Source organism: Gekko japonicus, unplaced genomic scaffold (assembly GCF_001447785.1).
Source record: "Gekko japonicus isolate JY-2015 unplaced genomic scaffold, Gekko_japonicus_V1.1 scaffold3677, whole genome shotgun sequence".
NCBI classification, from domain to species: domain Eukaryota; kingdom Metazoa; phylum Chordata; class Lepidosauria; order Squamata; family Gekkonidae; genus Gekko; species Gekko japonicus.
Genome location: NW_015173796.1, coordinates 24,029 through 48,786, shown reverse-complemented (window position 1 = coordinate 48,786; position 24,758 = coordinate 24,029). Strand labels below are relative to the sequence as shown.

At 45.0% G+C, this 24,758-nt stretch overlaps 1 protein-coding gene across 1 annotated transcript in view; it reads right to left on the bottom strand.

The window, feature by feature from the left end:
- Positions 1-12,727, bottom strand: part of ERP44 (endoplasmic reticulum protein 44) — a 46,548-nt gene extending 33,821 nt beyond the window's left edge. Inside the window, exons 1-4 of the mRNA XM_015423564.1 lie at positions 12,662-12,727; positions 11,244-11,316; positions 5,237-5,276; positions 4,815-4,930 (exon numbers count right to left, since the gene is read on the bottom strand). Coding sequence (XP_015279050.1) covers positions 4,815-4,930; positions 5,237-5,276; positions 11,244-11,316; positions 12,662-12,682 — 250 coding nt within the window. The 5' untranslated portion in view covers positions 12,683-12,727. The remainder of the gene's footprint in view (positions 1-4,814; positions 4,931-5,236; positions 5,277-11,243; positions 11,317-12,661) is intronic.
- Positions 12,728-24,758: the final 12,031 nt, after the last annotated feature.

The following is a 24,758-nucleotide window of genomic DNA, read 5'->3' as shown; positions in this document are numbered from 1 at the left end:
CTGGGCGGGACTGCACAAAGCAGCCAGTCAACCCAGCCAGCGTCTTCTGACTGACAGTTCTTGCATCCAAACACTGTAGGTGTGCATTGGAACGCTGGACCCCACTACGGCTTTATATAAGGGGAGAGATGCCTGCAAAATGAAGGCTGAAACGGCCAGATAGGGATTTCTTAGCTAGCTCAAGTATGTAAACTTGCTGTGTGAGTACGCAAGAAAATATTCTTTAAAAGGGCTAGCTTCTGCCTAGAATGTTGAAGAGTACTATCAGAGTTATGCATGATGTCATTATGTGACATTCTGTGGCTGGCCCCACCTTCCACTGCTGCCATCACCCTGTGTCATAAGAACAAAAGAGACGCCAATGTTGGATCAGGCCAAAGGCCCATCCAGTCCAACACTCTGTGTCACACAGTGGCCAGAAATACCAGTGCCATCAGGAGGTCCAGCAGTGGGGCCAGGACATTAGAAGCCCTCCCACTGTTGACCCCCCCCCAAGCACCAAGAAGACAGAGCATCACTTGCCCCAGAGCCCCTAGCTATACCTTGTGGCTAATAGCCACTGATGGACCTCTGCTCCATATGCTTATCTAATTCCCTTTTGAAGCCGTCCATGCTTGTAGCACCCACCACTTCCTGTGGCAGTGAATTCCATGTGTTAATCACTCTTTGGGTGAAGAAGTACTTCCTTTTATCCGTTCTAACCCGACCGCTCAGCAATTTCATGGAGTGCCCACGGGTTCTTGTATTGTGAGAAAGGGAGAAAAGTACCTCTTTCTCTACCTGCTCTTTCCCATGCATAATCTTATAAACCTCGATCATGTCACCCCTCAGTCGTCTTTTCTCCAAGCTAAAGAGCCCTAAGCGCTTTAACCTTTCCTCATAGGGAAAGTGTTCCAACCCTTTTATCATTCGAGTTGCCCTTTTCTGCACTTTTTCCAAAGCTATAATATCCTTTTTAAGGTGTGGTGCCCAGAACTGCACACAGTATTCCAAATGAGGTCTCACCATTGATTTATATAGGGGCATTATTATATTGGCTGATCTGTTTTCAATACCCTTCCTAATAATCCCCAGCATAGCATTGGCCTTCTTTATTGCAGTCACACACTGTCTCGACATTTTCAGTGAGTTATCTACTACAACTCCAAGATCTCTCTCTTGATCTGTCTCTGCCAGTTCAGACCCCATCAATGTGTATTTATATTTAGGATTTTTGGCTCCAATGTGCATCACCTTGCACTTGGCCACATTGAACCCCATTTGCCATGTTGACGCCCACTTGCCCATCTTTGACAGATCCCTTTGGAGTGCCTCACAATCCTCACTGGTTTTCACCACCCTGAACAACTTCGTATCATCCGCAGATTTAGCCACTTCACTGCTTACTCCCAACTCCAAATCATTAATGAACAAGTTAAAAAGCAGTGGACCAAGTACTGATCCCTGTGGTACCCCACTGCTTACCCCCCTCCACTGGGAGAACTGCCCATTTATACTCACTCTCTGTTTTCTATTAATTAGCCAGTTTTTGATCCATAAAAGGACTTGTCCTTTTATCCCATGATTTTTGAGCTTACTTAGGAGCCTTTGATGAGGAACTTTATCAAAAGCTTTCTGGAAGTCAAGGTAAACAATATCTATTGGATCCCCCTTGTCCACATGTTTGTTCACCCCCTCAAAGAACACTAACAGGTTAGTGAGACAAGATCTTCCCTTACAGAACCCATGCTGAGTCTGCCTCAAGAGGTGTCAGAATTCCAAAGCCTCCCAACTGGCAGTAAAAGGCTAGGGGGACCCTTGCAGTAGATTCAAGCAGCCAGGTCTAAGTTTCCATTCAACGCAAACATAAACTTTCTTTTATCGACAACCAAAGCCCACTTCTGATCTTTAGGAGGCAGCTGAAAGCAGTTTTATTCAGGACCGCATTTGGTTAAGTTTTTTTTTTTAAGTTTACCAGCAGTCCTGAATTGGATTTTAAATTTCGTTTTTTGTGTTTTCTTGTATTTTATTTGATGTACTGTACCTATGCTGTAAGCCGCCATGAGCTCCATAAGGATGAAAGGCAGCTAATAAATGCTTTAAATTAATTAATTCAATAAACGTATGGAAGAGAAAGCTTGTAATCACGTGGCCTGCCCTTGATAAATGCAGCTCAGAGCCCCTGCATTAAATCGATAATCACTCCCCGAAGAAAGGACCATCCTTTAATGTTTTCATTTTTATTCCCTATTGTACTAAAATCCCAGTCCCCATAACATTATCCCCAAAAAGTATATGCTTAATCTTCAGTCAGGTGCTCCGACTGATTTTGGGCCCCACCAACCAACTAAATCCTTGCAGTCCTAATTCTTAAACTGCCTTTCAGTTTTTTAAAAGCGTGATAAAACAGAAGAGCACTTTAAAAAAAAAATCTTGGCGTTCTTAAACACATCAGGGTTCCACACATTCTCCAACAAAACATCTTTATAATGGCTGCGAGGGCAGGCAAAATGACATTTTGTCATTAAGCATCAAACATCGTGGAGGACATCAATAATTCTTTTTAATTTACTGGGCCTCAAAGCCGGGTAAGGAGCTGCTGGGACCCTCAGTGTGCTACTCTGCATCAAAGCACGAGCCCCTCTGCCGGGCTGACCACTCTGAATGCGGTCGGGAGGAGTGTGAAAGCAGCTACTTCTGCTCCCTGCAGAGCTTGCCGTTTCGCACGGAAGGATGTCATTTGCATTGCAAACTAGGTCTCTCCTCAAATTAACGTGGCTAAAAGCCAATTATAAACCACACACCCACACAGAATAAAGAGCCTCAATATTAAAAGAACGCCAAATAACCATTAGGGAGAAAGGTAAGGGTGTGTGTGTGTGTCAAAGAACCCTTGGTTCAGAGTCTTCGGAGCAAGTGACAGATCGCCACACACACAGAGGTGATAACAAGATTGATTTTGCCCATTTATTCGACAGCTTGTTGTGTGGTCCACTCTGCTGCAATGTGGCTGCATCGACCGTACTTTGTTCTGGTCTAACCAGGCATCACAGAATCATTTCTGTAATTTAAGAACTGGATCAATTGATTGTTCCCTTCGATGTTGAAATGGTAGTTATATGGAAGACATTCATTTACATGGTAGAAAGCAGAGATGTATTTTAGGGACCCCATTAGGGTGGGGGTAACCCGGTCTAAGGGGACTGCGAGGTCCAGTGGAGGCGTCCCCTATTCTCAGTTGAGCTGCAGCTCATAGGCTGCGTTCTTGGTATCACAGGACACACTAGTGAACCGAGTTAGCTCCAACTTGCATTGCCTCTTCTGCTCAGCCCCATACTGGACTTTCTTGGTCATGCTGGAGTGCATTGTATCCTATATCTCGAGTACCGATGCTTATTACAGCTATAGTTTCATGGGGACACTCATCTGCTAAGACATTAGGTAATAGGAAGCAGACGATCCAGAAAATACAGAGAAGACGGACAGGAAGTCACTTAACCTTAGCAGCTGTTGACTTTTGCACAGCTACTTTGTTAACACCTTAAAAGAGGAGTAAAGAAATTGCCACAGGGCAGCTTCAGAAATTTGTCTTCAGAAGAAACTGCCAAATCAGATCAGACATGTAAGATTTGAGGGGTACATTCATTTCGTTCAGTGAACTGTCAGCCTGCTGAGTCTTCTCTATTTCTGATCACGGAAGATAATGTAAGGAAATGTTTATTAAGGTGCAAGTTACATTTTCTTAATTACACTGAGAAAGCATGTTAGAAAAGGGGACGTGCTTATGAGAAGTCTGCTGTTGCATTAAAGACAATGGCATACCATTCCCAGAAAAGTCTAGACCCGGAACCATTTCCACAACAGGTCAGAACTGAAAGTGACTGAACGATTCATTTGCACCTGATGCGCAGAAACAGCAGAACTACCTAATCCCAATGGAGCAGTAAATCATTTAGAGACGCTGCAGGCAGCCTCCTCAGTGACTGGGTATTTGAGGAGTTACAGGAACATTTGGCTGGTTGCACCTGAAACACACTACCAGTTCTCTTGCAGCACAGTTTAGCAGCTACTGATCTATACTGAAGGAGTTTTGACATCGGATCAGCTCCCCAATGCAACTTGCTCCCCTTCCTTATTTTCCTGTGTACACAAGGATGAAATGTCAATCTTGGCGAAGACTGCACCAAGCAATACAAACTCACAGCCAGCCTCCAAAGACCAACACACAAACAAAAACAAACATGACAACTGAAGAGCTTTCCCCTTTCGTATCCGTTTTATAATTGCATTGCCAGTATGTAACAAAGTGGATTTCACCCGCCTTGGACCTCCACACAAACACTGCAAAAGCCTGCACTTTCCTCTAAAATTGTTAAACACTGGAATATGCTCAATTAAGCATTTCTCCTTTTTCTTTCGTACCCTTAGAAGCTCACTGATTCACGAATCTTGATAGCAAACAACACTTATTTCTTATTTTTTAGATGCAAGGGCTAAAAGGACTGAGACAAACTTTGCAACTTGGTAGAGTGATCTTGGGATCCTTATTATTGAGCAGAAGAGCCAGGGTTTCCGGAGTACAGGGGGACGATCGGTTGAATAAAGGCTTAGTATAGTGATCCCGCATGATCTCAAAAAAATCTGCATTCCAGCAGGGCGTGAAAGGACGTATCAACCCTGTTAAGGCTACAAGGGCGAATTCTGTCAGTGTAGGACCTATTCAAAAACCTCTCTTGTAAAACCATTGTAGGTATAATGTTCAGTCTGGCAAACAAAAAAACCTCTGCAATAAAATTAAGCATTTAAAATCACAGCTGAACTAAAGTATTACTTACAGTGCTGATCACAATCTACTCTGGCAAACACCACCTGATTCTTATCTGGGAATTCTTCCTTAATGACATTGGAAGCTTCCTCAAAGATGGGGTGCAGCATTTGACTAAAGCGACACCTGTTGGAAGAGAAGACACATCATAAGACTAAAATTATTCAAATAAATGTTGGAATAATGAGGGGAGCTGAGGAGGGAGCTGAAAAACTGCCCATAATCTCCCACAAACTAGTTTGAATCCAAAGAAAATATACCTGGGGGTTGTGGAATATCTGAATTTGAGAAGCTGGATTTGCATGTGTTATATAATTCAAGTTTAATCTGTTCAATTCTACCTGAATCCTGGACTAAATAGTCAAAGTTTAACAAGGTGTAAGTGATCTCGGTTCTACTTTAGTAAAAGCAGATAAATGTAGAAACACTTACCAGTCAGCATAAAAATTCACTAAAGCAACATCTGCATTGTCTAAAAGGAAAAAAAAGAAATTAATAGTTATTACAACAGGAAAAAAAAGAGAAGAGATTGGATTCACTACCTTCTCACTACCCAAAGGAGTCTCAGAGCGGCTTGCAAACTCCTTTCCCTTCCCCCTCCCCACAACAGACACCCTGTGAGGTGGGTGGGGCTGAGAGAGCTCTGAGAGAAACTGCTCTTTTTCAAGGACAGCTGTGCCAGAACTACGGCTTGCCCAAGGTCATCCAGCAGGTGCAAGTGGAGGAGTGGGGAATCAAACTCGGTTCTCCCAGATTAGAGTCCGCACACTTAATTACTACACCAAACAGACAGCCAGGTTCTTCTAACCATGCTGGAGGATCAGTGCATAATGAGAAAGTATCCTGATGTTACAGCTACTAAAATGGGAGAACACAGGGCGACTTGAGTTCACAGGAGTTTGAGAAATGAACAGGGAAGAATGTTAACCTAGGAATTCAGGCTCTATAACTAAAACTATATCAGGCTATAAAAATTACTTCCCCTTTAGGCCACCAGGCCTGCTTTTCTGGACTGCGATGACCAATGTTCCCTCTAAGCTGTGGAGTCTTGTGAGCAAAAATTCTACTTCTTGAGCTACTAGCATTACTGTTGTGAGCAAGCGATTTGGCTACTGCATAAATCAGTTTGCTCAGGAGCCGTCCTTCCTGAGCTGAGACAAAAATGCACGAGCCGGAGGCTAAAAAACTGTGACCTAGCTCACACTAACTCAGCTTAGAGGGAACACTGGCGATGACATATGCCCACAAGGTTGCCCAAGCTTCCACCTGTCCTAACTGAGCTGGTTTCCTGTCGTCTCACGATGTTGTGTCACTCAGTATTCTTTGGCTTTTCAGCTCCTTTCATTTGCCACATTCACATATTGCAACAAATGAATGCCGTTTGTGGACATGCTTGCACACCCACCCCCAGCGCTGACTGCATGCTGCATGACTGAAAGCTTCTTGGGTCTACAAAGCCTCCAAATAAACTCTTATTGATGGCGACTTCCAAATGCAGGTGCCCGGGCAACGCACGACATGCAGCAGGTCCATGATCAGCCCTTCCAACTGGCTCTGGTGTGGGCCCTCCCTCAGGTATGCGGGGATGTGTGGGGCTTCTCCCAACAACCTTTGCTGAATGACTATTGTCCAAGGTTTAGACTGGGAAGCTCCAGCAAGCAAAAATTGTGGGACTTCCCCCACCCATTAGTCCTGTTGTATAGGGATAGTATTAGGGACTGGGCCTCTGGAGCCCCGCAACATGTCTTTGTAATTGTTCCTGAGCATGCCCTGTGGAGTGGGAGATGCTTCCAAACATTGGATCAGGTGGGTTTTTAATGCCTTCCTGAGTGTAAGAATGGCAGCTCTACCTTTGAAAGAAGCCAGGGTAAAACCGACCACCCCACCTATCTAGGGTTGCCAAGTCCATCTTCCACCCCCAGCGGAGGACTTTGAGGGCGTTCCTGGAGGGGGTGGGGCATCCCTGACATGATGACATCACGTTGGGAACGTCCGACGCCCCCCACACCCCCGTGCACCAGATCTCCAGAAATGACAGTTCCCTGCACTTAAAGGAGCCGGTGTTTCCCTTTTAAATGCAGGAGCTGGCGTTTCCCCTTTAAGAGCAGCTGTGTTTCCCTTTTAAGAGCACGAAGCTGGCATTTCCCTGCAAGCATGCGGAGATCGGGCTTGGGAGGAAACACGGGTTCCACACACTTAAAGGGAGAGAGATGGGTGGCTGTGGGTGTTGGGTTACCCGCCCATGCGCCGGATCTTCAGAAATGGCAGTTCCCTGCAGTTAAAGTAGCCGGCAGCCGGCGTTTCCCCTTTAAGAGCAGCTGCGTTTCCCTTTTAAGAAGGAAGCTGGCTTTTCCCTGCAAGCTTGCGGAGTTCGCGCTTGGGATGCACACACTTAAAGGGAGAGAGATGGGTGGCTGTGAGTGTGGGGGGTGGGGCTTCCCCTGCCGGCCATCTGGCCGGCGGCAGGTAGAACCCCCCCCCAAAAACGGGGAATCCCTGGCAAACCGGGGGGGTTGGCAACCCTACACCTATCTAAAGAGACCTGAGACCCTAATAACATATAGACCAGTCTTGAATTTGCCATGGTGGTGGTGGTGGGTTTAGATGCTTGAAAGAACTGCAGCTTTTCCTGGTGTTATTAAAATACGTAAACCCCACCATTCTGCTTGGCTGAAGACAAGCTTCGAGTAACAATTTATGCATTACAAATTAAAACAAAAAAAATTGTAAAACTCAAATATCTCCCCCCCCCCCCCCCCGGGTCAAAGTGCTTCAAATGGGACGGCCTCTGATTGGAAAAGGGCATGGTCAGCCCCATGATGGCAAGTCGTCTGTGGAAAACCTTCTACCCACTGGTTCACCTGGCGCCTAATTACCTGGAGGCACAAACACACTTCTATGTGTTCAGGCTTTTTTTTTTAAATGCCCTGTCACGGCTCAGGTGGGGTGTCACCTGACGCTGCCACCACTCTGGATTTAGGTTCCCTTGAGAAGGCCCAGAGTACCCTCCCAAGGTTTATTTTATAGGAGGTCAAACACCAAGGTGCAGAATAATAACAGTAAGTGGGTGAAAAGAAATCAAATGCCCTAATGCGTCTAAATATACTTTCACTAGCTCACTAGCTCAAGTGGCCTTACACTACTCTCCCCTCCCTCAGGATGAGGGTTTTTCCCCTGCAGCAGCCTATCTTCTGGCTCTGCCCTCTGGAAGAAAGAACAGCTCTTCCTGCTGCATCAGAACTTTTATTCCCATTCCTCCTCTTTTCCTATTGGTCCATTTTGGCTCCAAAACCTCCCAGGGGCTTCTGGGAATTGTAGGCCCAGCCTCACCTACTGCTAGCCAGGCTCTCTGGGCCTAGTAGACTTCTGGTAGCACAGCCCAGATCATGACATGCCCTCTCTGAAAATCCTTGAAAAATCCTATAAGAGGATTCTGTTTTTAACAGCCACCGTATTTTTAACAGAGACGTGGCCCAGGCTTCACGGTAGAGCACTGGCTTTGCTTGCAGAAGGTGTCTACTTCAATCCCGGCATCTCCAGGTAAAAAGACCAGGAAGTAGGTGACATAGAAGACCTCTCTAACATGGACTCTGGGAATGCCACTGCCAGTCAGAGTAGTACCCGAGACAGGCAAAAGGCATGATGAGCTCAGCGTAATGCAACTTCATCTGTTTAATATCTTAAGAACGTTACCTGACTGAACTACCACCTGCCATTTTTATGCTATCTTATGCTTGCTTCTTCTAGGTTACCTTTTGCTGCTTTGATTTACTGGTTTTCATTCTGTTCCCTGCCTACTGATTGTATTTTTATGCATTCTGTTTGATTGTCTTGTATCTATTAGTTTATCCGAATTTATTGGAAGACCTCATATAAAGAAGCAGTGAGCTAAAAATTTTTTTAAAAGAACAAAAACTACCTGGTGTTAAGATCATCCAGAAGCACCCTGCTGCAAGAGCCTGCCGTGACATTTATTTATTTTATTTATTTCATTCAGTTTATATCCCACCCTACCCCGCAAGATTGGCAAGCACCTGCTGCTCCCAGGTCATGGACTACTCAAAGCTAGAGATGTGGTAGTCCCCTTCTTTAAATGGTTCAGATTGGTTTTGGGTTAACTGATGGACTTCTAAACTAGTTTGATACTCCTATGAACACAATTTAGGGGGGAGTGCTCGCTTATTAAGAACATTAGAAGAGCCCCTGATGGACTGGACCAATGGTTCATCTAGTCCGGCATCCTGTCTCACACAGTGGCAAACCAGTTCCCCTGGAGCGCCAACAACATGGCATAGAGGCCGAGGCCTTCTCCTGATGTTGCCTCCTGGCTCTGGGATTCAGAGGATTAGTGCCTCTGAAGGTGGAGGTTTCCCCTCAGTTACCATGGCTCCTAGCTAAGGACAGACTTATCCTCCATGAATCTATCTAATCCCCCTTTAAAGCTGTTTATTCCCATGGCCAACACTACATCCTCTGGCAGCAAACTCCACATTTTAATCACTCTCTGTGTAAACCGCGAGAACTGAGCCAAGGTGTCAGCAAGCTGCCATAAGGTGGTGTGATGTTTTCTGCATATTACATTGTGCCCTGTCCATCCCCCCATGTATCCTCCTGTGTAGGTGTTTACTGTCTTTTGCTTGCTACGTCTGCGGAACTGCTCAAGGTCAACCAGCTGGAGGTGGGATGGAGTTATGGCATTGGTTTGCTTTATTATGTATCTCATGCCTGGGAACTGAACTGGTGTTTATGTTGTAGAACCGTTGTGTTCCCAAGGAATTGGGCGCTAGTTTTATCTGCCTTCCCGCCAGCGGGAATTGGACTCATTGGTCCTAACCTGATTCAAGTTCCTTTATTATGTTTCCCTATGGGGTCTGTAGTCATTCCTAACAATTCTTGTGTTCCTGATCTAACCATCGCTTTATAATAAATTTAACTTTGTTCTTCAACCGTGGATTTATTTCGAATGCATGGGGAATCGGACACAAGGCCGCGCTGGAGCATACTGCGTTGACAGAAGGGCCCAACCGATCCGCAACTGAAAGACCGCCAGAAAGGAGCCAGAAGCCGAGTGACGCCGAAGTCGACGTAGCCGACCTGGGAGAAAAACCCCTCCACTGGGTGCCGGTAGGGATTGTCCCCACCCCTAATAATTGTGGCCATAGGTTAGGGATAAATGAGTAACTGTAGCCGCTCAGAGACCCCTTAGGGGGTTAGAGCGGGGTAGTAAGCTGAAATAAATAAACAAACAAACAAACAAACTAGTATTTCCATTTGTCCGTCCTGAATCTACTGCCCATCAAGTTTCTAGTATTTTGCAGGAGGGAGAAAAAGTTCTCTTTGCCAACTCTTCACCCCTTACATAGTTTTATAAATCTCTAGAACGTCTCCCAGTTTGGTGTAGTGGTTAAGTGCACGGACTCTAATCTGGGAGAACCGGGTTTGATTCCCCACTCCTCTACTTGCGCCTGGCTGGATGGCCTTGGGCAAGCCGTAGCTCTGATAAGAGCTGTTCTTGAAAAAAAGAGCAGTTTCTGTCAGAGCTCTCTCAGCCCCAACTACCTCACAGGCAGTGTTCCCTCTAAGCTGAGTTAGTGTGCGCTAGCGCAGAGTTTTTTAGCCTCCGGCTCACACCTTTTTGTCTTAGCTCAGGAAGGGATGGCTCCAGAGCAAACTAATTTATGCAGCTGCCAAATCACTCGCTCATGACTTTCATGCCAGTAGCTCACAAAGTAGAAGTTTTGCTCACAAGACTCCACAGCTTAGAGGGAACATTGCTCACAGGGTGTCTGTTGTGGGGAGGGGAAGGGAAAGGAGTTTGTAAGCCGCTTTGAGACACCTTTGGTTAGTGAAGGGTGGAGTATAAATCCAATCTCTTCCAATCTCCTCTCTTCTTCTTCCCCTTAGTCATCTCTTTTTTAAACTGAAAAGTCCCAGACACTTCAGCCTTTCTTCATAGGGAAGGTGCTCCAACCCTCTAAACCATCTCTGTTTCCCTCCTCTGCATTCCATACCACTTTTGATTCTGCTACTTTAATCTTTCTGATCTGAACCAAGATAAAATATATATATTCCGTACATAACTCAAATAAAGGAAGTTCCCCTTGTTGTCTTTATTAGCACATTTCTTACAAAAATAAAAGCAACTCCTCAACCACTTTTTCCTGCCCCAGAGAAGCATGGTAACTTTACCTCCAGTACATGGCTAATACTAAATTGTTTCAATTCCAGCTTCATCTTCAAGACATGACTGTTCAGGACTGCTGTTACAACAGTCATAGGGCTGAACATGAATAATTATTAAAAGGAATTTAATGGTTGTTCCAGACTGCTGAAAAGCCTCTGAATGCTGACACCAGACACACCCTCAAAATAAACATTAAATCACTTGTGGAAACCAAGCTTATTTCAATCAATAAAATATGGACGTTTGAACACTTACTTAAGGTATCATCTATATTTCCACTGTCAAGGCTTGTTATTGCGCTTCTTGCTGGATTAAAGAGCCAGGACACCTGCAAAAAAAGGGCAGACGTTTTAAAATCTGTTCAACAAATGCCAGTAAGTTTAAACATAACCTCATGCACAAATGATCTTTTTGCCACATTCCAACATAACCCAAACCACACAGGCACCTAGAATTATAGGGTTGTAAGGAGCTATACAGAACATCTAGTCCAATGTCCAGCTCAATGCAGGATCAGCCTAAAGCATCCCTGACAAGTGTTCATCCAGCCATTGCTTGAAGATGGCCGGGGGGGGGGGGGTCTCTCTCCTTAGGCAGCTGATTCCACTGCTAAACTACTCTTATTGTAAAAAAAAAAAAATCTTCCTAATACCCAGCAGGTACATTTCTACCCACAATTTAAACCCATCATTGTGAGTCCTATCCTCTGCTGTCAACAGGAACAGCTCCCTGCTCTTCTCTAAGGGACAGCTTTTCAAATACCTCAAGAGAACAATCATGTCCCCCCTCAACCTTCTCTTTCTCCAGCCTGAACATTCCCAGGTCCCTCAGCTTTTCCTTGCAGGGCTTGGTCTCCAGGCCCCTGATCATCCTCATCTCTCTTTTCCGCACCCACTCCATTCTGTCCGCATCCTTTTTGAAGGGAGGCCTCCAGAATTGCACACAGTACTCCAGGTACAGCCTGACCAATGCCGGGTACAGTGGGACTGACATCTTGCGATTTGGATGTCTAGTGGCACCTTCCAGATGAACGAGATTTTATTTCAGCATCATGTTTCCCAGACTAGGTTAGCTGGAATAAAAACTTAACTTTGAAGAGGCCACTGGACTGTTTATTTTTGCTGCGACAGAGCAACATGGCCAGTCCTCTGGAATTAACAACACAACTCAAGACAGACAACGAGCCCAATTCAAGAGCTTCCATTTACATATTATAAGATGGGGGGAGGGGCACCTGCCATACACATTTTGTTGCCCTGTTATTTTGCAGTTCACTTATACATTTCCATGTTTTATATATAATTTAGACTTTCATCTGGAGGACATAATCAGTTCTTCCACAGTATTTTTTCTGCAAGGCATCAACAGCTTATTCTTGCTAATCCTTTCATTTAACTCCTTTACCAGAGGTGAATTTCTCCATTTTCTACAAGGAAATTAATTTCTGCCCAGTCTAATCCAACCTGAAGGCCACACTGCACAGGATGTTTCTCCTGGACTGATTTAATTTCTGTGTACAAAATATAAATGGAGCATGTGTTTACTGTGCTACACTCCCATTGGTTTGAAAACTCCTCGCCTCCAAACCCTTGAACATGTGGTAAAGCACGAGAATCTCTTTCAAGCATGCCTGTGCATGGACATACACAATGTCTGTGGCATAGGAACAGTACCTTGAATAAACCAATCCACATGTTCCATGGCTAATTTCAGATCAAACTGAGATTAACTGGACGGCAACGTCCACTCATTCTAGGAAGAATGAGAAAAATGGAAGGATTATACAAGGACTACATGATGTATATTTTAGGGACTGAAAAGGAAGTGAGAATGAAGGCTTTGGAAATGCTTCCAATTAATGGCAGTGGAAACTGTCTGGTTTCTAAGAATTCGTTACATTTTTGTCCCACAACATTTTCCAAGGTGCTCAGGGCAACATCAGAAGAGCCGTGCTGGATCAGACCAGTGGTCCATCTAGTTCAGCATCCAGTCTCACAGAGTAGCCACCCAATTCTTCTGGATGGCCAACAACAGAGCAGAGGCCGAGGCCTTCCTAAGAACACAAGAAGAGCCCTACTGGATCAGACCAATAGTCCATCTAGTCCAGCATCCTGTCTCACACAGTGGCCAACCATTTCCTCTGAATGGCCAAAAACAGGACAGAGAGGCTGAGGCCTTCGCCTGATGTTGCCTCTTGGCTCTGGGATTCAGAGGTTTAATGCCTCTGAATGTGGAGGTTCCCCTAAGTCACCATGGCTAGTAACCACTGACAGACATCCTCTATGAATCTATCTAACCCCCTTCAAAGCTGTTTATTTCTGTGGCCATCACTACATCCTCTGGCAGCAAACATACTCTCGTTCCCTATTTCATCCTCAGACAATAAGGAGGTTAGGCTGAGAGTGTGTGTGAGACTGACTCAAAGATATCAACTAAACTTCAAGGCAGAGAGAGGATTTGAATTTGTCTTACCGGCCAGAGTCCAACCACTACAGCACTGGGCACACGTCTTGTCTCTAAAACAGCAGCATTTGAGTCAAGTGTTGTAGCTCACCTTACACTCTATGCTAGGGGCTGGCATTGTCCTTTGAAGTAACTTCACTCTGCCTCAAAGTAGCTGTTTTATTACAAAAGAACTTCAGGAACAGAATGGAAAGGGAAATTGCTGAATTACAAGTTATTACAACACCTGAAACAAAAGCCTCCGCAAGACTCAACAGGGATATTGGTTTCTTATCTCATTACATCTGCTAACTCATTAAGTCCCCACATATGTATTCTCTACAAGAAGGACTATAAATCCTCTGTATTTTAGTGTATTCCTTTTTCAGAATAGTATATTAGAATACTGAATGTAATGCAAGGGATATTGGGATGTCTGCTGACATAACACTACATCCCCCTCGTTAAATGCTGTTAAGTGCCCTCCACACCTGAGAGGAGAGAATTTAGATTCTCTGTTATTTCCCACAATTAGAAAAGACACCTTTGGACATTTATCTACTGCTTTGACGTATTTATTGCTTTACAACTGTTGACCTTATAACCTTAACTAGTTATTTAGTTGAACAAAACTAAATTCTTAGTTTTCACTTTGCATATCTTGAACATCATCATGTTACCTTACCTGCCATTCCAATGTATTTGAAAAAGTGAAAGCTCATACCTTGTTGGTCTTAAAAATGCCACCGAGCTCTAAATTTGTTCTACTGCTTCAGACCAATGCGGCTGACCAATTGGATCAGATTTCATACATGATCTAGATCTGGTAGGGGCCTATTTTTTAATTTATTTAAAAATGTTTATGCCACCTCTCCAGGAACCTGCCCTTCCTGGAGAGGTGTTAAAATCCAGCATTTAAAAAATCCAGATCAGCATAAAAACAGACTGCCGTCAGCTTAAAATACCAGTTGGCGGACTAAAATAGCATTAGACATTCAACCCTTTGGTGGGTTGAACAGAAACATTTAGATAGCCTGGCATCTAAAGTAAGCCCTGTAGGTGCCAAGTGACCCTCAATGGGAGGAGTCACTAGCAAGGCGCCACTACCGAAAAAGCCCTGTCTTTGGCTGCCACCCACCTTACCTCTGAAGGCAGGGGCACACAGAGCAAGGCTGGTGAGTCAGATCTTAACTGGCGTGCTGGACAATATGGGAGGAGAAGGACTTTGAGGACCCCCAGTCAGGCTTTATTTGGGGTTAAGCTGCAATCATGCCCAACTGTTGCCAAATGGGTATCTAAGGTGCAGACATTAATTATTATTTATTTCTGTTATTTATCGTCCCCCTTTTCCACAGAGATTCAAGGTGGATTACACGGAGTGATTCAGTACAATCAACAGAGTGGGACATTCATGAGCCAGTGCATTACGATATTAGAAGTCTGGAACCAACCAGAAAGAACTGAAGCATAGCATAAGTATTCACATAATGCATTTAGCAGTACGGAAAGTACGTAAAAAGGATCCTACTTTCAATAAGCTGCACACAACAGTATAGACCACCATCCCTAATCATTTATCCAAGCAGGTTTGTAAAACCATTTTGTACAGTACAACCTTATTACCTGCACAGAAAAGCCCGCTTGAATAGTTTTATATAGTCTCAAGAAAGACTGGAGAGTGGGAGCTTTCCTGGTAACTCCTCAGGCAGGCAATGGAGCCGCAATGGAGCCATTGTGGAGCCACAATGGAGAAAGCACATGCACATGACATTACTCATGTTGAAATCAAGGTGCACAGAAGGTGAACACGAATGAGTGTGCTTGCCCCATGCCCACCAATGCTCTGTCACCAGCTTGTGCATGTACACAGGGTCCCTCCCTGTTATGGGGAACGTTTAAAAATGCAGTGTTCCTGATGAGCACCAACACTTGTAGAAAGAAATAAGCAACATCCGATCACAAAATACAGAAGTGACCCCTCCCCCCCTGGAAATCATGCATTTCCCTCAACTCCCACTGCCTAAGCAGAAAAATTATCAGCCTGAGAATGCACCCTTGAAGGTTTGATGGGTAAGCAACAAGCGCATTGTAATGGTGCAAGGGAAGGGAACACTGGAGACAAGAGAAGGGCTAGACTGAACCACAGCGTATAAATTACTCTAGAACAGTGGTGGCGAACCTACGGCATGGGTGCCAGAGGCGGCACTCAGAGCCCTCTCTGTGGGCACGTGTGCCATCGCCCCAGCCAGGCCCAGACCATCATTAAAGTGTCGAATTCTCTGCCAAATAATTTTAAGTAAATGAAAGCATTTGGGATTGCTTTCCTTACTTTGTTTGGATCATCTTAAGTTAATGTATGAGTTGTTTTTTCTAAAGTAAAACCTCAGTATTCAGGTTAAATTGCCGTGTTGGCACTTTGCGATAAATAAGTGGGTTTTGGGTCACAGTTTGGGCACTCGGTCTCTAAAAGGTTCGCCATCACTGCTCTAGAAGATGATTCCCACTGATGAAGATTCCAAGACCTTACTACTTTTAAAATCTAGAAGGTTCTTCCTAAACTACCAGTGAACCTCTTCTATAAAGTAAACCTCAACTCCTTCAATCTTTCCTTCATTGCTCCACTTCCCCGTCTTCCTATGAAATGTGACATCTAGAAGAAACAAAGCTTGACCAAACAAACACACACAGACACACACAAACCCCACTCCCAAACCCCGTCTTATTAGTTCTATTAATACATCTCCACCTTGTCTTTGCTTTCTTTGCAACGACATCACACTGATGAACCTTGTCTTTGCTTTCTTTGCAACGACATTACACTGCACATTCAATTTTTTTGTTAATTATGGCCCTTGTTCAACACCATTACTGATTTTTTAAATCCAAATGTGAGAAATGCTTCTTAATCACATCCCATTTCTGTTTTGCCCATTCTGAGGCTACAACCTTGCAAAGTACATTTTAATTCATCCAAGCATAGTAGAATCTAAGCATTTTATTTTCCATTTCCACTAGAAGGGGAAGGAGGGAGGCAGTTCTTCATACTGGACTTGTAAGACATGTAAACTGCATCAACACACCCTTTGGAAACAAGTAATACTTGCTCAGAATTCAAAATTATACATAGAGGAAAGCCCATCTTTGTCACTTATTTTAGTCTCCCAAGTGGCTGGGTCAGATTTTGCTCTTTGTCAATGTTCTTTTCCTGGTTGCAGTGCATTAATTTTCTCTATGGCTCTCATTGAATCCTATGGCAGAAATGGATCTGACTGTAACAGTAGACAGAAAAACAGTAAGGATATGAAAAAGTGTGCCTGCACACAGAAGCTCATACCTTGAATAAACCTTTGTTGGTCTTGAACATGCCACTGGACTCTAAATTTGTTCTACAAAAAAACCCCAAACCCGTTCCCTTGATATAAAACACTGGCTAAAGCCCTATCATTACATAGAACCATAGAATCACAGAGTTGGAAGGGGCCATATAGGACATCTAGTCCAACCTCCTGCTCAACGCAGGATCAGCCTAGAGCAGTGGTGGCGAACCTATGGCACTCGGTCTCTAAAAGGTTCGCCATCACTGGCCTAGAGCATCCCTGACAAGTGTTTGTCCAGCCGCTATTTAAAGACTGCCATGAAGAGAAGCGCACTACCTTCCTAGGCGGCTGATTCCACCATTAAACAACTCCTACTGTAAAATAATTTCTCCTAATATCCAGCCGGTACCTTCCTGCCCTTAATTTAAACCCATGATTGCGAGTCCTATCCTCTGCTGCCAACAGGAGCAGCTCCTTGCCCTCCTCTAAGTGACAGTCCTTCAAATACTTAAAGAGAGCAATCATGTCCCCCCCCCCCAACCTCCTCTTCTCCAGACTAAACATTCCCAAGTCCATCAGCCTTTCCTCATAGGGCTTGGTCTCCAGGCCCCTGATCATCCTCTTTGCTCTCCTCTGCACCCGCTCCATTCTGTCCACATCCTTTTTGAAGGAAGGCCTCCAGAACTGCACATGATACTCCTTGTGCGGCCTGACCAATGCAGTGTACAGCAGGACTACAATACAGAATACAATTTCAATGTATTCTATATTTGTAGTCTAGTAACCTTCTAGCCCGTTCTTGTTAGATGTCGCACTTGCAAGCTAAGCAGGGTCAGTCCTGGTTAGCAGTCGGATGGGAGACCACCAAGGAAGTCTAGGGCTGCTATGCAGAGGCAGGAAATAGCAAACCACCTCTGTTGGTCTCTTCAATCTCCACCACTACCGACTTTAATGTATTTTTAAACACTTATTTAACACACCTTCTTTCTTTACTAAATTAGGACCAAAGGCAGATAACAATACAACAAAACTATATAAAATTGCATAATTTAAAGCATTAAAACACTAAATACATTTAAAAACAATTAAAACTACTACTTTTACTTTAGAAACATTCTGCGCACCAGTTTCCAGTGGCCCAAACTCAGACTGCTCCAAATGCTTTGAACAGCAGTCCTATTTTACAGCCCCACCGGAAAGCCAGGAGGGGTCAGGAGCTCCTCTGACCGCACCAGTTTCCAGTGGCCCAAACTCAGACGGCTCCAAATGCTTTGCACAGCAGTCCTGTTTTACAGCCTCACCAAAAAGCCAGGAGGTCAGGAGCTCCTCTGACTTCTTCCGGGTGGGTGTTCCATAGGGATAGAGCAGCCACTAAAAAAGTCTTAGTCAGTTCCAGAGCACACCTCCCCCACGGGGACATGCAGTTCATGGCAGCCGTGAGAGCTTTACAAGTGGGGCCCCCGCAGGACTTGCAGAGTCCCCAGGTGTGCAGGATGATTTAAATCTCCCCCCAAATACAGTTTAGGATATGGGGGGGGATATGGGATTCCCCCCACCGCTGAGCTGTCGAGGCTCCAGTCCCCCCCCCCATCCAGCACTGAACCCAGCAGCTGGCATTGGGAGTGACTGCCGGCTTCCTCACCGGTCAGACCCAGGCCTGCAGCGGCGGTTGGGGCTGCAGTGTGTGCCAGCACCCTCCTCCACCAGGCCGGCAGCAGCTGTGGGCACAGAGCAGCAGCAGCCAGGGTCCTGTTCTGCCACGGCATCCGGCAGTAGTGCTTTCCTAAACTGTATTTGGGGGGGAGATTTAAATCACCCTATGTGCAGAAAAATCTCTTTAGCCTCCATGTGGACCTGATCAGCAGATTCAGATATCCACAGATGGTGGCAAGAGGTGTCTAGCAGTATATAGACAAGTGAGGTCCTGTGAGACTTGTGGGGGTGAACCCCAAGCCCCCACTCTGTCTACAAGCCTAGCGTGGAGCCCCAGGCTTCCTGTGACTTGCTGGCCGGGGGTGGGGTGGGGAGGGAGACTGTGCTGGCTCGCTTGGAGCTGCTCTGGGCAAGCCACAGAGAGGGGAAGCAGAGGGGAGTCCCTGTTGGCTCACCCAGAACAGCTCCGGGGGAGCCAGCATAGTCTCTGCCCCCTCTCCACTCTCTGTGGCTCACCTGGAGCAGCTCTGGGTGAGCCAGCACAGTCTCCCCTGCACACCTCTCTGCGGCTTGCTAGAGAGGGGGGGACTCTGCTGGCTTGGCCAGAGGGGGGGGGCTTGGCCAGAGCTGTTCTGGGTAAGCCACAGAGAGCAGCAGTGAGAGAGTCGCTACTGGCTCACCCGTAGCTCCTCCAAGCAAGCTAGCAGAGACTCCCCCCCCCCCGCTCTCTGCGGCTCACCCAGCTCCAAGCCGCAGTCTTCCCTCCCAGGTCACAGCTCTGACGCCGGGCCCAGGGCAGCTTATTTTAAGGGGAATTTGAACCCTTTGTGTATTTTTTTTTGTGTGTGTATTTTTAAATGCCAGTTTGGTGTAGTGGTTAAATGAATGGACTCTAATCTGGGAGAACCGGGTTTGATTCCCCACTCCTCCACTTGCACCTGCTGGATGACCTTGGGCAAGCCGTAGTTCTGATGAGAGCTGTCCTTGAAAAAGAGCAGTTTCTGTCAGAGCTCTCTCAGCCCCACCTACCTCACAGGGTGTCTGTTGTGGGGAGGGGAAGGGAAAGGAGTTCACTCTGAGACTCCGAGTGAAGGGCGGGGTATAAATCCAATCTCTTCTTCTTCTTCTTCAAAACATTGTAGATTTTTCCACACACAAGTGTGCAGGGAGATCTGTTCAGCCCTCCATGTGGCCTTGATCTGCAGATTTAGCTATCTACAGATGGGGCCCACGGGGGGCTACTAGAATACAAGATGGCCGAAGTTAAATGTGTATCAACTAATTTGGCAGCATGATATCAACACACAAAGAGCGGGCAGACCGAGCACTTGTACAATCAGAGAAACTGAAAATTCTGTAACCTTCGACATGCACTGAAAACTAGTACAGCAGCATCAGCAGTTTTGCGGAGCTCAACAGCGTCTCTCTCCTCAGCTTCTTGCAAGTCTCCATTGTTTAATTTGAAATCTGAGTTGCTGCTTAAAGTAGCTATGGGGTCACGTACTACTAGGCTGGAGTCAGCTGACTTCTCAAGGGGCTTCCTTTCCTTAAGCAAACCACAGGGCAGAACCATCAAATTGCTAAATATACTTCAGTTAACGTTCATTAGCATGTTGCAACCATAACTTTGTTTCTTGCGGGTAATCTTGACTGAGAAGGATTATCAGAGTATGCAACAATGCCTTCTCCTATATTAGCTCCTTTCTGTTGGAAACAGATAATCCTGTGTAAACAACACAGCCTTCTAGTTTGTGAACTAACTCCACTGGTGCTGTTCTAGTACAGTTCAGGGACAATTTAAGTGTTATAATCCTTATTTCAATACCATCCAAAGCACTTCTCCATGGTTGAGTTCTAAGACGCACACACAGCATCTTATTCTGTGTCCTGGTCTAAATATGGGCCATGACTCCAGGAATGTACAGTGCTCATGCACAGAGGTGGCTTATGGTTGGCTGCCTGGAATCTATTATGGGGGGTTATAATGGTTAAATCAAGATGCTATAATGATGAAAGATGCAAATGTTTTTGTGCTGCCACTGTTCAGGACACAGGGTGCAACATCAGGAACGGAACAAGACTTCCCCAACGCCATGCCAGAACCTTGATGAGTACTTCAAGTTTTTCTTTATCAAGACATCATAAAAGGAGCAGGATGAAGCTTCAAGCTTCAACGACTATATTAATGAAGCTTGCAAGGCACGTGAGCACTACCTGATGAGCAAGCTGTGATACAAGACTAGAAAATCAGTTAACTTGTGGAAACTCTTGACAATTTCACTCTGAAGACGTGAGCAGTACCAGTGACTCATGAAAGCACATGCCCTGCCACAAATTTTGTTAGTCTTTAAGGTGCTACTGAACCATTGCTCAATTCCCCTCTGTGTAACTATCAAGACACTCCTCCTTGACAGTGATAAATTTCTTATCAGAAGCAACTTGGGGCTTCAGCTGAGATCACACAATGGCGAGCCTACTGAAAACTTGAACTGCAATCATGCCTCAAAGTGAGACAAGTATGATAAGGCCATCCTCACTGTGGTAACTATGCATGGTTGTGAACAGAATTAAAATCACACGTGGCCTCTATAGGGCTAGTTGTCACCATGGAGCCAAGTATTCTCTCCATGGAACTGTAAAAAAAGTTTTTTGAACAGACCTTTTGTGATCAAGTTTCCTGCAAGAAAGCCACATCCTAACACTTTCTTAGATGGACTGAATTTGCATGGGGTACGAATTCTAGCAGGATCTGAACATGTGACCTCTTTGCACAGCACAGAGCTTTATTCTGGCACTGATTAGTTCAAATCAGTCAACGTGCAAGCATATGGCTGCTAGTATAAGGCTCTGACTATATACCTCTACACTGGTTGTCTTTGTTGGGCAACAATGTTCTTTTGTGTCACTGTCGGAAGACAAAACTTCCTACTGCTGAAGAATGTATGTATTGTTCAATTAACACGGGCCTTTTTGTGTGACCACTTTTTGGCTGATGAGTTCCTTAAACCCTTTGTTATTAGAAAGTCAAACAAAAGAGACTGTCTTATTCCAGAACGGAAGAGGAACAGGATGCCTTAACAGTAATTCTGAAAGCCAAATGCATGGTTTGAGCCTTCTTGCCAGCTACGAGTTTTCCTATTTTCACACTGCACTGTGCTGGTGCAAAGCCAAAGAAAATGAAATGGGATACTGAAAAGTGCATTTCTTCTATTTACATTAACAGCAACATGTTGAAGTTTAAATAGGGTCTTCGCTAGTTAAGAGATGTAAAATTTCTCGAAATTTTGAAGCCATGAGAAAAACAGAGTTTAATTTTCCCCTTAGGAAAAAAAAAGGAAATATGGGGGGGGACGGGACTGAAATATATGCAATACTTTCCTACCAGCCCTTAGCTTGCTTTACAGCACTGACATAAAATGCATAATTTATAACTTGGTTAGCATACTGAACTGTACTGCTTGGGATATTTATAGAACTGAAAAGTATAGACACCTTAGTTTTGTCAATCAAAACTACAGGTACACCCAGTACTTGTGAAAGCTGAAAACTGCTGTAGCCTATGCTACCTTAGCACATGTATCTTAATTTCTGACATCTGATAGGTAGGAAAAAGTAAAAGGTGAAATTACAAAACAAATTTTGCAGTAATCAAAAGGAAGTACTTCAGACAGCCAACAATACAGTTGTCTGCATATCTACATGACATCCTAGTCTTTGTAACATTGAAAGCACTGAACTCTTTAATAAGATATTATCAAATACTTTATAGCATATTAATTATTGCCAAAATTTTTCACATTTAAACAATAAATGTATCCTTGACAATATGTTATGTCTTTTGTATACATAGGAATTAACATAAATTTAATACTATACATTATTTTACATTAAAAAGTTTCATGTAACATTTTGAATAACTGCCTTAAAAGCATTTCACTTATTCCAACAGAACAACCATTGGTTACTCACCGTGAAGGGTCCTTCTCCTCTGAGGCTTGGAGGACATATCTTGTGGGTAATTCCCATCCAGCACTTAGGGAGGCAGGACTAATTTCAATTACTTCCTGTTTCCTAGGCTCAGTTCTGGTGCTCCAAAAGCAATACACTAACTTAACCACTGTAAAAAAGAGAACTTGAACACCAACAACAAGAGTATAGCCAAATCACAAACATTGCAACAGGAAGAAAAATGTGAGTCCCCTTCTCTCAAGTAATCTTAAATGAGTGTGAAAGAACAGCATAGTAGATAGAGGAAATGACGACCCAGGAGGGCCAAGATGTCCCCCAAGCCTCAGAGGAGAAGGACCCTTCACGGTGAGTAGCCAATGGTCATTCTCCCTCTGAGGTGGAGGACATCTTGTGGGACCTCCCACAGCAGTGTCCCTAATTTTGGGGAGAGTGGTCATCATCAAGAGTTAGAACAGACTGCAGCACTCTCCGTCTGAATGCGGAGTCATACACATCTTGTAATGCCTGATGAATGTGAATAACGAAGACCACGTAGCAGCCCTGCAGACTTCCTCCACCGATGCCCTGATGGCAAAGGCCATATTCGTTGCAGCATTGCGAAGAGAGTGGGCCATGATACCTGCAAGAACTCGTTTCATACTCCTGTAGGCTACAGTAATGCAGGACCACATAGTGTTGCTTGTAGCAGAGTTCGACATCTTTCTCCCTGTGTGAAGAGGAAAAATGTTAACAAACATATCTTCTGTCCATCTGAAAGAATGTGAATATAGCATTTGAGCGCTCTCCTCACATCCAGTGTATGCCAAACTTTTCTCTCCAGATAGGTTGAATTTGGAGAAAATGATGGCAAACAAATCTCTTGTGATCTGTGAAACTTAGTATTGACCTTTGTGCAAAAAGGTGGAATCTGTTCTCAGAACTACCTTGTCTTTGTGAAAAACGCAGCTCCAACTGAATTGATAGAGTGCCTAGTTCCTAAATCCTCTGAAGTAATGGCCAGCAGGAACAAAGTCTTCATCCTCGGGAATTTGAGCAGAATGGCTACATCAGCTCAAAGGGTTCCTTCGTAAGAGCTGTGAGAACAGTATTAAGCTCCCAAGTTGGAAACCTATGTCTCTGTGGAGAATCCTTGAATAATGCCCCTGAGGAAACGGCAAATGTGAGGATGCTGAGGGTTGTTAAGACAATTGTACCAGGGCAGGACCAAAGCCAGGGCCACCATCTGTTTCTTGGGTCACTGCCCTGAGACCGCTTACAAGACCGTCCTTGTAGGAACTCCAGTAGTGATCTAATTTCCGGATGCAATGGGTCAGCCTTCTTCCGCTGAGCCCATCAGACAAAGGCCTTCCAAGTAGTATTGTAGATCCTTGAGGCAGACGGCCCTCTAGAGACCATGATCATATTGATGACTGGCTCTTTGTAGCCTAGTTTTGATAGTTTGTCCCATTCTATTTCCATGCGGGTAAGCAGAACCACCCTGGCCTGGGATGCCAAACTGAACCGTGAAGCAGCATGTCTTCTAAGACAGGAATGGCTAGAGGAGGGGTCACCACCATCTCCTGTAGCAACGTGAACCAAGGATGACGATGCCAGTATGGTGCCATCACTACGATCTCTGCCCTTAGAACTTGTATCCTCCGGAGAAGCTTGGGAAGTACAGGAAGAGGAGGAAATGTATAGAGGAGCCCCTCGGGCCAAGGGAACAGAAGGGCATTCGTGGCCTCCGCCTGGGGATGAAAATATCTGATGTAAAATCTGTCCAGTTGGTTGTTGAGCGGAGAGGCAAATAGATCTACTGTGGAGTTCCCAGTGTTGCCGCTCTGAGCCAGAAAAAACAAACTCTCTTGGTGTAGGGACCATTCGCCCTCTTGGACAGTCTGGCTGTTCAGCCAATCTGCTTGGGTGTTCATGACTCCCTTCGCACTCTGCCCTGATCAATGTCAGATTGGAATCTGCCCAATTCGATAACTGAGTCGCTTCCCTGTGTAAGGCTAAGGACCTGGAACCCCAGTTTGTTAAGGTAAGCCTTCGCTGAGATGTTGTCCATCCGAACAAAGATGTGGTTCCCCCTGATCTGAGGGGTGAAGTGTTGAAGGGCCCGCCTAATGGCTCGAAGCTCCAGGAGATTGAACGGCAGTTTCCTTTCTGCTATGGACCATCTGTCCTGCACTGGTTGATGAAGTAAGGTTGCCCCCCTCCCCTCAGTCTGATAGACTGGTGTCAGAGAAAATTTGGATCCGGTCCTGGATCCAAAGGGACTTGCCTTGAGACAGATTGTTCAACTTGGTCCACCAGCGCAGACTTAATTTCACCTGGAGAGGTACTATGGACCATCTGCCCACTTCAAGGAAAGATATATCTATAAGGCAATAGAGTTTTGGTATGGCTG